The 13,594-nt window shown below is 41.6% G+C and overlaps 1 protein-coding gene across 2 annotated transcripts in view; it reads left to right on the forward strand.

Annotated features, from left to right (window-relative positions):
* The window catches only part of crlf1a (cytokine receptor-like factor 1a), a 31,026-nt gene that overhangs the window by 15,051 nt on the left and 2,381 nt on the right, over positions 1-13,594 (forward strand). For both annotated transcript variants that reach the window (XM_074691691.1, XM_074691690.1), the window contains exons 4-5: positions 3,220-3,389; positions 12,723-12,880. In XM_074691691.1, coding sequence (XP_074547792.1) covers positions 3,220-3,389; positions 12,723-12,880 — 328 coding nt within the window. The remainder of the gene's footprint in view (positions 1-3,219; positions 3,390-12,722; positions 12,881-13,594) is intronic.

Consider the following 13,594-nt stretch of genomic DNA (forward strand, 5'->3'; position numbering starts at 1 on the left):
AAGAGCTCAAAGACCTGGCTTTAAATCTGGAGCATCAGCTGCAGGGTGAAAGACTGAAGGCTGTCACCCTCCAACAAGACCGAGAGGAACTCAGGCTGAAGCTCCAAGAGACAGCTTCTGATGTCCAGCGTCTGTCTGGGAAGCTGGACACAGAGAAAGTCTCCTTCCAGCAACAAGTCAAGGCTCTGCAGGACCAGATCAAAGCTTCAGACAAAAAACACAACGACCAAGTAGCCGAGCTCAACGCTCTGATCAGGTCCCAGAATGCCCTGCTGTACGACGAGACAGGGAGGAACAACGCGCTGGAGAGAAAGCTGCACGCAACCAAGCGTCAGCATTTAGACCAGAAGCACAAAGACCTGTTGGTGTATGACAGGCTCGCCACAGCTCGTGAAGCTGTTGAGAGGGAGCTGGAGACGGAGAAGGCAGAGGCCCAAAGAAAGGAGGCGGAGCACAGAGCCGTGGTCGAGGATTTACAGAGCGAGCTGCAAGAGAAGGACAGCAGCTGTGACTGGGTTTCCTCACAATTAAAGAGCCAAGAGGAGGTCTGCAAGGCTCTGCAGGAGAGAGTCCTGGAGCTCCAACACGCTCTAGAGGAACGTCAGCAGGAAGAAGAGGCAGAGCCCCCACTTTCAGACGTCCAAGAAGAGACACAGAGCACCGTCCAGGAGACCTCTGAGGACGTCCAGGAGACCTCTGAGGACGTCCAGGAGACCTCTGAGGACGTCCAGGAGACCTCTGAGACCGTCCAGGAGACCTCTGAGACCGTCCAGGAGACCTCTGAGACCGTCCAGGAGACCTCTGAGACCGTCCAGGAGACCTCTGAGACCGTCCAGGAGACCTCTGAGACCGTCCAGGAGACCTCCGAGGACGTCCAGGAGACCTCCGAGACCGTCCAGGAGACCTCTGAGGACGTCCAGGAGACCTCTGAGGACGTCCAGTCAGCATCTGGGACAGATCAGGAGTCACCAGAGGAGGATGAAGTTACACCTGAGATTGTCCAAGAATCATCTGCAGTGGACCAAGCAACGCCTGAGATCGTCCAGGACTCACCTGCGGTGGACGAGGAGTCACCTGAGATTGCCCAGGACCCACCTGTGACAGTCGAAGTTACACCAGAGACCGTCCAGGAACCAGCAGAGGTTGTGGAGGAATCACCTGAGCCACAGGAAGTGACATCAGCTGTGGTCAGAGAAACACCTGAGGTGGAGAGGGTCTCACTCTGGAGGAGAGTGAAAAAGTTCTGCACTCCTAGCTGCCTCCGTCAGCACAAACAGCGGAGGACGCAGAGCACAGAGTGAGAGGCCAGACCCCTCCCCACCAAAATCCACCTCCCTTCCCCACAACACACACACACACACTGTGGGTTCTCCCACACTTAATAAGATCTGAAAATAAAAAAAACAACAAAAAAAACCTATAAAAACCTTGTATTAACCTCCTTTCATTCTGAGGCTGATCCCTGTAGATCATAGAGTTTCTGATATTGTTGACTGATGTTGAATAAATATGATGTGTTTGAATAAAATACTCAGTTTTCTGTGGATTAACTCTTTAACTTTGAGGAAAGAGTTGGAAACACCAAGATTTCTAAAAACCTCTCATGAGGTGGTTTTTCAGAAGTTTTGATTCTTAAGTTTATCTCAAAAGTGTGATGGTAACACCTTTATGACAAAAATGTCACGTTGTCATGACAACGCACCTCCCTCATCTCCTGGTACGTGTCCACGCCCACACTGACGGACTCTGGCGTTGGTGTTTCTGAGGGTCAGTGAAGGCATCAGTACGGCTGAGAGCGGCTCAGAGAGCAGCAGGAGGGAGGGATGGAGGTGTGTATAGAAAGGTAGAAAAATATGGATGATGATTTTCATTCAGTGATTTGTTCCTCCTGTTTTCAGTTGGCGTGATCACAGCCGACAGTTTGAGCAGAGAATAAAAACACACGCTAAAATGTGACTTTGTATATGTGTTATTCTAGTTCATTATTCTATGTTAATATGACCAAAGGTTACTGCAGCTGTTGTGATAACTCTTAACTGTGATAACTCTTCATTCATCAGGTTCTCTGTCTATCAGAAATGCATGTCGACTGGTGGTGTCTGCTGTTAGCTCTGTTAGCCATGTCTGTGAATAGCATGATGCTACTCTGCCCTCTGGTTTTCCCTCTGTTGCTGGGTTAGCACAGCTAGCTCGTCCATCTTATTGGAGATAGATCTTACGTTCCCAATAACGACGGATGGAAGGACAGGTCCATGTCGTCACTTCTTAGCTCACACCTGAGAACTAGCACGTCACCCTCACCTCCTTCTCCTCAGCTTGTGGGAAACATCTGGCCTAGCACCAGTTAGCAGTGACATGCTACAGGCTGAGTTCACATGTAAACAATGCAGCCATGGTTACATGTAGGATCTCCAGACAAACACAGGAGAAAAAGTAGTAAAAAATATCACTGACAAAACCAGTTTGGTGTCCATGACTGAAAAATGACCCACTCCAAATGCAAAAAAGGCGAAAAAGAGACGAAATTACAAGAAACAGACAAGACACAGACAGGTCTAAAAATATGACAGCTAGATTAGGTCCTGACTGAGCTACAGTTTTATAAACTCTTTCCAAAAGGCGACTCTGAGAGATGGTGAGGGTGTAAACCACAGAGCTGCAGAGGAAAACCAGCCTCAGGGTTAAACTTCGAGCTGCGAGAGCATTCCAGCGTCCCAGCTCAAAAATCAACACACTTCATAAGATGTTTCACGGTCCGGTCGAGCCGTAGAGAGTAACAACACACGAGCTGAAGCCGAGCTGGATGGAGGGCAAAACATTTGATCTCCTTGGCAGAGCCTCATCCTGAAGAAATGAGAGCAGCGGCTGCTGGAGGCTGAAGGAGCTTTATCGAGTGGAAAGGCATATCTTATTAGAATTAGGAAAACTTTTCGCCTGGGAAGAAAACATATTGAAAATGAGTTTCAGATGGCTTGTAAGCACTACTCACATTTTTTAATAATTGAATTAGAGGTTTGAAAACACCAAAGAGGAAATGACTTGACATGCAGTGCCCAGCGGTCGCCAACTGTATGGAAATCTCTTACGGCAGGCAGCCTCGGTTCAGTGACGTCTAAATCAAACCACTTGTGTCAGATAGAGTCTTAACCAGAAACAGATTAGGTAATAAATGTGAAATCATGAGTGATTCAGGGAGTTTGTGTCTCCTGCTCCCCACAGATGGTACGGGAAGGAGAAGGAGTGCGAGGACTACACGCACTCCCAGCCGTACTCCTGCAGCATCACCAGGGACCTGCACCTCTTCACGCCGTACGAGATCTGGGTGGAGGCCAACAACCAGCTGGGACAAGCCACGTCTGACGTCATCACGCTCGACATCCTAGACGTGGGTGAGTGTGAGGAGGCGTGAACTTTGACCCTCAGTTTCTAAAGGTGTGTAGGGCTTAGATCCCCGTGTCGATGACGCCTCAGGCGCTCAGGGGGAACAATGGACGCCTCTACGCCTGTAGACGCCTTTAAACGTGTAGCCTGATGAAAACAAAGCAGGGACATATGTCAGGTGAAAAGTTCACCCAGGGACAGGAAGTCTGAAGTCTTCAAACTGAAATTTAACAAATTTATTTGTGAAGAGCAGGTTTTAGCGCCCCCTAGCAACAAAGCAGCCTTTCCTGAAATTTTCCTTTACATGAATAATTACTGACGAAAAGTCTCATTTCGTCGTCCTCCTAAAAACACAGCAACATTAATCTCAGTCAGTTTCATCACAAACTAGTAACTTCTTACAAAGAGCTTTAACTCTTTAACTCTTTAAACAAGCGCTCTTTAAATTACCGTAACTCTTGGATCAATTGAGCAAGATAGAATATTCAGGAGGCTTCTTAAAAGAGAAGAGACGAGCTTTATGATGATAGCAAGGTTATAATGGTGCTCCCTAGAAATCCACATGCATCAGCGTTTCAATCACAGGAAATAACTGACGAAAGCTGCTCTCATTACCGTAACTCTTCAACTATTTGGGCAAGAGAAAATTGAAACGGTTCCTGAAAGAAGAGCAGGTGAGCTTTGTGGATATTTTGATTTTTTTAAGACCTAAATAACAATTGGGTAAGAGTCCAGGTGACCTGTGTATTTGATTTAGTTTGTACAACAGTTACGTTAGCTCTGCTTGGTGAGGTTGGAGCTGGTAGATGAGCTCTGGTAGGACAGAACCAGGAAACACATTGTCTGCTCCAGGGGCGGCACTATGGGTGGGCTCAACAGTCCCAGGCCCACCTACTTTACAAAAAGCCCAGCTTAAACTTTTCTATTTTTTCGTTTTCTTTACTTTTTTAATCAGTTTAAAAAGAACTCTGTGAAATTTTGTCACTTCAGGTTTGTTTTGTTGTTGTTAGACGCTCTGTCTTTGTAAAACGAGCTGAGTTTGTCCCATTATTTTAGTTTAGAAACAATAAAAAACACTCTTCTAGCACCAAATAGCAGCAGCACCTGAAGCCAAATTACCTGAATCAATTCTTTGCAGTAACTAAATTTTCCCTTCTGTCTGAATTTCTGCTTTTTATTCATTTAAACAGTGATCTACCAACTTCTGTCATTTAGGACCCGCCCAAAACTGAACTCACTAAACTACAAACTGAGTTTATAAAGTTTGATCGTTCGCACCTTTCAAACAACAAAAACATACAAAACCTTGTCACTTTGCTTTGTTTGTCCTGGAAACGTTGACTTAAACAAAGAAAAGTAGAGTTAAAAAAAAAAGATCTGCTCTCCAAAACAAATGCATGACATGGGAAGAGTCAAGTCTTTCCACAGTGGGTGACGGTGCTCATGGGAAACAGAGTCTTAATCCCAGAATGTCCTCACAGAGACTTTAACTAAGAAAACAACATCTCCCATGATCCCTTGCTGCTGAGCCAGCAAAAATTTCCTCAGTTATGTGGTTTTTAGTCTTGGATGTTAGTTGAGGAACTGAAATCAAACTGCAGTTCAGGACCTGGTGGACCCCTCAAAAACCCCTTGGCAGACTTTTTGGATCTCTTGTCCAAACACACCAAGTTGGAAGTATCTTGTGGCCCAGGTCCCAGTTTTCAGAGTCCAGATTCTCACTGTGGTGTGAAAAACATGCAGGCATGAATAAAAGCAGAACACTTCAGTCAGTGCATAAAAAGAGGAAGAAACAGGAAAACACTGCAGCAACGAAAGTGGCCTCAAAAACCTGGAAAGGCCCCAAAAATCCCCAAAACAGAACAGATCCACATTAAAACCATCAGTTTAACAAACCAACAAGATGTTCTCCTTTTCCTGCTCCTCCTCCGAGGAGACGAAGCCACGCTAAAGTCTCTGAGCTAACCGTGGAGCTTCAACAGGAAGCCCATTAGCCCAGCCCGCCATGCAGACTCTCAGCAGGGGTTAACAGCCGCACAAAACAAGTGTTCCTCCCAGCTCATGTAAGTGTTTTAATTAACATGCTTTTACTTGTTGTATCAAATCATATAAAAACTTTAGTGTAATAACAACAATTTGTGGTTTGCTGAGGAGGTTTGTGCCAGGAGTTTTTCTTGGCGGTGGCTTTCAGTAGGTGAACGGAGCTGCTCTCATTTACAGCCCTGGAGACTCAAAGTTCAAATGAAGGAAAATGAAATGTTACAAGACTGGTTTTTTAAGTTACAAAACTGCATTTTGGAAAACATTCTTAACAGGGTTTAGTTTGGATTCCCCTCAAAGCCAAAGGTCTGCAACCTTTACTTAAATAAGAGCTGTTTTTCCTTCAGCTTGGCTGGATTGAAGTCATCAAGGAGCCACAAAATCTACTTTATCTTCACAACAAAGACAAAATAAAGTGTAGAAGATTCTAAGCATAGTAAAAATCTAGTGAACAATTATCTTAACAAGATGCTTTTTGTGTTTATAGACTTATACATGTGATGTCTGTTTTTTATTTTTAATAAATTTGCACATATATAAAAAAAAGAAAAAAAATATTATTGTGAATTTCATTAATTTGTAAAATTATAGTTTAATAGTATTTGGAAAAAAACCCAAACATTTTAAAATTTGCCTATCTGCCAAAATTTGCAACTTTTAAAAATATATAAATATAAAAAAACATTTGCTTTTTTTAAAAAAAAAAGATATTTAAATAATTTGCAAAAATTTGTAGAAATTCAAATACATTTTAAGTTTGCAATAATTTCAAAAATGTGGAAAATCTTCAGAAAAAAATGATTTTTTTCCAAATTTGAAGAAAGTAAAAAAAAAATATAGAAAATAGAACTAAAAAATAATAAAAATAATAAAAATAAATAAAAAAAAAACCTCCAAAATTTGGTTTATCTTTGGGAAATTTTCTTTTTTTTTTTCAAATTTGAAGATGGAAAAAAATTTTGAAAAATCTTTAGAAAAAAAAAGATTTTTTTCCAAATTTGAAATAAGTTTAAAAAAATAAGAATTCTAATTATTTTTTAAAAAATCTGAAAATCTTCAGAAAAATTTTTTTTTTTCCAAATTTGTAAAAAGTAAAAAAAAAAAAAAAAACTCTAAGAAACTACAAAGAGTAAACAAAAATTGGAAAAAAAAAGAATAAAAGCACTTTTGACAGATGTGATGCATATTAAGTTAAAAAAATGTTCACTCATCAATACCCTCTGTAAGAAAAATAAACATTCTTTATTTCAATAATATTTTTTAAAGCTACAAGGAGCCACTGCAGAGGAGTCAAAGGGTCACATGAGGCCCCAGAGCCACAAGTTGAAAACCCTTGGTCAAACCATAAGCGTCCTGTCCCTTTAAGGGGAAAAGTTTGAGCTGGAGTTCATTCAAACCCTGTTTCTCACCCCCTGAACCCTCAGAACCAGGACCACCTCCACTTTCATCCTTCCTGAAGTTGAGTAAGATTATCTCTGTGTACTGACGCTTCCCGCTCACAGCGCTCCAGCTCTGTTTCCTTTTAAAGTGTTGTTTTGCGGCTCCGGGCCCAGCTTAGTCCGGTTTAAGCAAACGGAGCGTGCACCAAGACAAATTCTTCCCCTCTCACCTTATCCCTTAAAAACACACTTCCAGTCACACACGTATGCCTGCACACACCTGGACGAGCGTAGGTGTGTGTGGAAACGGGCACGCCCTCCCTTTGATGAGCTCATTTTCTCTTTAGTCATGCTCAGTGGACACACACGCAGAAACACACAGAAATACACAGAAAACACACAGAAACACACAGAAACACACAGAAACACACAGAAAACACACAGAAACACACAGAAACACACAGAAACACACAGAAACACACAGGCTAACTCCTTTCATGTAGCGCTGGAATGTTCCACACTGATCCCCGAACCTAATCCCGTCTCTGAGCCGCCTCAGACCCCCCCAGGCCCCAGGAGTCTGGGCTTTGAGGCTTTAGGACTTGGACCTGAAATAATACAGCATGATTAGCTGGGAGCTCTTCACCTGGGAGACTCCTGACTCGGCGTGTGGGAAACGTGGAGAGAAAACACTGCGAGGCGTGGAACAAGCGTCCATCAGAGTGTAATCCTTTTCCATTCCCTAATGTATGCACACACACACACACACACACACACACACCTGTTTACACACCCTGAGGGCAGGGCAGGGCCTGCTAACAGTATAGAAACACGCAGCAGGCGCAGTGTAGGCGGTTTCTGGACTCGTGTGAGCGCTCTGTTTCGCTCGGGTTGCCCCGGCCGGTCTGGAGAAGTTTCCACAACAGCGGCGGGTCATAAAACACAGCAGCCACGCCTCGCGTCAGGCTGCCGTGAGTCACGTCCACGCTCATGTCTAATCAGCTCTGAAGGCGAGGCGGAAACACCTCCAGCTCGCTCTGCATTCCTCAGTCAGGGGGAATCCTCTGAAGCGGGAGACGGGAGGAAACTTGTGTTTGTGATGATGTGATGAAGAATGACACAACGTGGGCTCGCCGTGATTCATCGCTCATTTGTCAGGTTTCATTGACTTTAGCCGCCCGTGCGTGAGATGGAGAGATGCTGCAGGTCTTTAAGCAAAGCAGGCGTTACTAAGAAACCTGTGATCCAGCTTCTTTAGAGACGTCAAATAGAGAAAACAACGTGTTTATCTCTTTGCTTCAGCCTCATACCTCTGTCAGCTCCTGGTGTTCCAGTTTAAAGAGTGACCCTGTAAAGTGGAGACCTTCAGCTGAACGTGTCAGAGGAGATCCAGGTTACAGCAGCTAATCAGACACAGAGGAAGTCCTGGGGAGGTCATCCTGGTTAAGGTTGATATACGTGTCATAATCTGCTCATCAGATCAGGATTTAATGAGGATCTAAAGCTGTTGGAGAAAGAAGCATCCATCAATGGAGCTCAAACACGGCTCCATCTCTGCATCTTTATACTTTAAACACGCTCTGTGCGCTGTTTCCCCACCTCAGGCTGTTTGTACAGCAGAGAGGAAACGCTCGATTTGGTTCTTTTACATATCAATTTGATTTCCATATTTCCAGTTTTTGCAATGTTAAGTTTGCTGTTTTAACCCCAGCCCATATGAAAAAGTTGAATGATAATTTTGATGTCTAAAAACTTTTTAAGGAGCCATATTTCCCCCAAAATGCTCATCACATGAGTCACTTTTTAGGATTTATTCAGGGGATCTGACATCTCAGTTTTTTCCAAACCAGTTTGTAAACCAAGATTAAAATAAAGGATTTCGAAAAATCCTGATACTTAGATACATCTAGCTCTTTTTTATTTTTATTTTTATTTATTTATTAATCTATCTGCCTTTTCAATTATTATTAATTTATTAACAAATTTATCTATTTATCTATCCATTTATTTATTATTTCTATTTATGTATTTAATTATCTGTTTGATTATCAATTTTAGTTTATTATTTTTATACTTCTTATAAAATTATCTATCTATTTTAATTTATTATTTTTATTTTTCCTATTTAATTATCTACTTATTTTTATTTATCATTTCAATTTTTCTTATTAAATTATCTATTTTAATTTTTTTTTCTTATCCAATTATTTGTCTGTCTTTATTTATTATTTTTATTGATTTATTAAATTATCCATCTTAAATTATTTTTATTTGTTTATTTATCCATCTATTTTTCTAAAAACATTTTTTTTTTTTTTTTGATTCATACAAGACAGTGACATAGATAGACAAAAGGGCTGTGAAGTGGGGATGTTAGCAAAAATTGTGGCAATAATCTAGACATAATGGCAAAGATTACTGAAAAAAAAGGAAAGAAAAAAGACAAGTCAGTAAGAAGAAAGAAAACAAAAACAGATATAATGGAATTTTTGAAATGCTATTGGTTATAATAATATTGATAGTGCTATTGATAATTATGAAATTATTATTTATAGCAATAACAATAATGATGGTGAATTATCAAATTATATAATAATAATAATACTTATACTAATATAAACAAATAATAATAAAAACAATAATAATAATATTTGTTGTAATCTTGTTCAGCGTCCTTGAGTGTCTTGAAAAGTGCTTTTAAATAAAATGCATAATAAAAATAACAATAATAATAATTGTGCCAGAACAATAAGCTTGTCTCCTTTCAAGAACCAGCAAATTCGTCTGCAGGGAGAATAAAGCTCCATCAAAACCATCACAGGCTGAAGATCCTCCATGCTAACAGGCTAACAGGCTAACTGCAGAGCTACACAGCCTGCCTGTTTCCTTGTATGGCCTACATCGTTCTTACTGCCACCTACTGGTCAGGTGCTGTTTTGCATTACCTACTGGGCTCTTTAGCCCCAGGTTCAGTTCTGGGGATGTTTTGACAGGAACCAAGAGTTCCTGGACCCTCTGCTCCAAACACAGCTGGAGACAAAAACAGGCGCTCAGCTCGATATCACTCCGACCAAATCCAGTCTTAGCTTGGCCAGGAGTCTACATTTAGCTACAGCAGCCCAGTAAAACACAGGTTACACCACTGCACAGCTTTTCTTCTGTTTTTGGATCGTTTGCTTTCTCAACAGTGAAGTTGACTGTTTGTGCCACAGCATCAACTTTTCCCCTCTTCATCTTTTCCATCTCTCCCTGGATCATCTCCTCTGTTTATCAAAGAAGGATCTCATCTTGAAAATCAGCTCCAACTGATGCAGAAATGATCTTAAAACGCAGCGAAAGAAAGAAAAGAGGGTTTAAGTAATGGTCCGTCACCGTCTGTTTGTTTGTCGACAACATAATCGCTGTCAGATGAGCAGCCTCTTCCAGAGGAAACCAAAGCCCCCGCCAACTCACAGCGACCCTCCACTGCGCCGCTCCACATTAAGACATCACTCCTACTGCTTTAAATTGGAATTGAATGGTTTCTTGACCCGGCAAACACAGCCCTGGCGTGGAGGAAGAAGCCCCTCAGCGATGGATTTTTGGCTTAAAATGATAATTTAGGCCATCTGTCCTCCAGAAGTGTGTCATCAAGCTCTTAGGATAGAAATAAACTTGTTAATGAATGTCATAAATTTCCAGAGGACCTCAGAGCGCCTCTCGCTCAGGATGTTTCGCTGATTATAACAGCATAGACGTGTTTTTCTCAAACAGAAAAGGATTCTGGGAACCTGAACACGCCTCTGAGGACCATGGAGGAGGTTTGGAGGAGCTGAGACTTTCCTTTGGTCTTTTCATGCTCGGCTTCGTTTACAGTCTAATTATCTGGACCATGTGTTGGGATCAGAGACCAGGTGAAATCAGCCGTAGAGACGTAATACAGACTGAACACAGACTTTATTTGATGATTTAAATCCATCAGAGACGCTCTTCTTCGTCTGTTTCCTGTGAGTCTCAGCTTCGCTGTAAATAGGCGGTAGAAAGTTGCTGCTTTTGCGCTGGAATGGATTTTTTTTTTCTTGCTGATAAGTTTGGTCAGAACTTAATGGACTACAAACTGAAACTAGCGAGGTCATAATGTAAAGCCCATATCTGGTCAATCACAGAGGTCTGCCCATCAATCTACCCCCAACAAGCAAGGCATGTTTATTTATAAAGCATATTTTTGCAACAAGGAGATTCAAAGTGTTTAACCAAGGGTCTTCAACCTGTGGCTCTGGGGCCTAATGCGGCCCTTTGTCTCCTCTGCAGTGGCTCCTTGTAGCTTTAAAAAAATATTATTTTAATAAATAATAGTTATTTTTCTTCCAGAGGGTTTTGATGATTAAAGACACTGACACTAAATATAATCCTGTGTTAACATTTTGTTGAACTAAATCTTCATCCCATCTTGTAATGAAGCTTTCAATTTTTTTTGAGATTTTTGCAAGGGTTTTTTGACATTTTTCAAATTTAGAAAAAAAACCCATTTTTTTCAAGATTTCACATTTTTAATTTTTTTTTGCTGATGTCAATTTTTTAAATTTCTGCAAATTTTATGCAATGTATTTAAATTCCATTAATTATATTTTTTTTCTTTCGCTAATTTTTTAAATAACATTTTTTTTTTATTTATGAAATTTTGGCAAATTTTTTAAATGTCATTTTTTTTTAAAAAATGCAACTTTATATTTCATCATTTTTGCACATTTTTGAGGTTATATTTTTTCTTTTTTTTTAAAAATTGTGTAAATCTATTAAAAATAAAAACTAAGACATCACATTTCAATCTTATTAACACAAAAATTGAATTACCTGAGGAAAAATGTCTTCTTTGAAAGTAAAGGTAGCAGACCCCTTGGTTTCACAGTTAAATTAAAAAAAAAATATTGAGAAGGTCAGCAAAATACTTTAAAAGAAAACAATTAAAATTTAATTTTAGAACCTCTGATGGACTGGCCAATTAGAGACAAGGGGGTTTGTGGAATGGGGAGCCTTAAAGGGACAGTAGCTAAAACAAAGTGTTTCAGACAGAGGCTGAAATAACCAGGGAGAGAAGAATAGGGTTTTTAACAAGCTGAAAATCATGTAAAGATGGGTGAACGGCGTGGTCAGTTGGTGAAACTAATAAATGTTAATTGGTGTAACCGATGCTTCTCATAGTAATCTGATATTTCACAAAATAACTAATAATTGATTTCATCAGTGCACTGATATACACTTGTCATATCACTGATTCTTCAGTTGGTGAAAAATGGTAGAAATGATGTTTAAAACACTGTGATCAAAGCTGATTTCTGAAACCAACCGTTTTTTGTCACAGTCCCACTTTCTACACCAGAGGGACAGAATGAAAACCAGCTCTATACCCCCTCTTCAAAGATCCAGAAGTTTCCTAATCCAGACTGAGTTAGCACAGGCCTGTTCATACAGTTAATCCCCTCTCAGCAGTTCCTCAGCTCTGCTGAACTTTACGGGGATTTTGAGCTCAGTGGTTTCACTTTTAGGCCCATAAACGTTAGAAACGAGCTTCACTTCACTTCAAGAAGCTGCAGGCAGCTGGTATTAATGAGGAGGCTCTCACAGAAAGAGTCAGGGACCAGGTCCTGGACACAGAGTCAGAGGATACTGGACTGCTAATGTGTGCTAACATGCTGTTCTCAGTGAAATATGAAAAGTCTTATTTTAATTTGTTTAAAACTTTTTCAATGATGACAAAGAACATTTTGTTCCTTCTTTAATATTTTTTGTATATTTGAAAATGTTTTTGTTGTTTATAAAGTTGAACAAAACAAAGTCTTGGACAGGTTGGGTGAAATAGCTGTGATGTCATATCCTGTTTTGGTGTCTGGCAGATGTAAAACTGTTTCTGTGTTTGTTCTCCTTCGTCTCCTCGCCCCTCAGTGACCACCGACCCCCCAGCAGGTGTGACGGTGAGCCGCGTCGGGCTCTTGGAGGACCAGCTGAGCGTCCGCTGGGAGGCCCCGCCCGCTCTCAAAGACTTCCTGTTCCAGGCCAAATACCAGATCCGCTACAGACTGGAGGACAGCCAGGACTGGAAGGTAAAGGACGGGGACACGCAGCGCTGTGGGGACGTAGATCTTTGTCCCAGCTGTTTCTCATCCTCCTGCTGTAATCTCCTCTAATCTGGTCTGATTGAGGCCTCGTCTGCCAGATGAGTTAATAGCTGGGCCGCTCAGAAACCTTCATCAGTCATAAATCTCTGCGTCAGGTTTTGATCAGGAGGAAAACACAGGCCAGAGCCACTGTGTATACCTCTGCTTTCACTTTAACCAATGAGAAACAGCGAGCAGGAACCTTCATCCGCGCAGATGGCGCTTCCCAGAATCCGTACGAGTCCTCTGGGTACGAGCGAAGATTCTCCGCTAATTAAAGGGGAATTACACAGATGTAATGTAAGCAAGTCTTTGCTCGCAACGCGCAGGAAAGAAAAGACGGGGAGTGGAGCGAGGTGGCGGAGGGATGAGACTTAAATCCAAGTGGCTTTAAGGGTTTGGTGGTGAAAACAAAAACGCCGTTTCCCTCTGAAGCGGCCCTAATCATGAGGTCATGCTGAGGAATGGAGGATACGTCTCCGCTGCTAATGTCTTCAATATGGCTGCAGACGCTGGGAGGGTTGGCTGCTCGTGTCACATCATTAGCCTCTGATGCCTCCAGCTCCCAGGTCCTGTTTCCCGCGCTCGACCTTCCCAACACGTGTTCACAGACCCGACGCCAGAGAGGGCGAGGAGGCTCTCAGACCACGCCATGAGCTC

The sequence above is a fragment of the Halichoeres trimaculatus genome, unplaced genomic scaffold, assembly GCF_033239565.1.
Source record: "Halichoeres trimaculatus isolate MK-OKI-2021-1 unplaced genomic scaffold, fHalTri1.1 fHalTri1_scaffold_17, whole genome shotgun sequence".
Taxonomy (NCBI): Eukaryota; Metazoa; Chordata; class Actinopteri; order Labriformes; family Labridae; genus Halichoeres; species Halichoeres trimaculatus.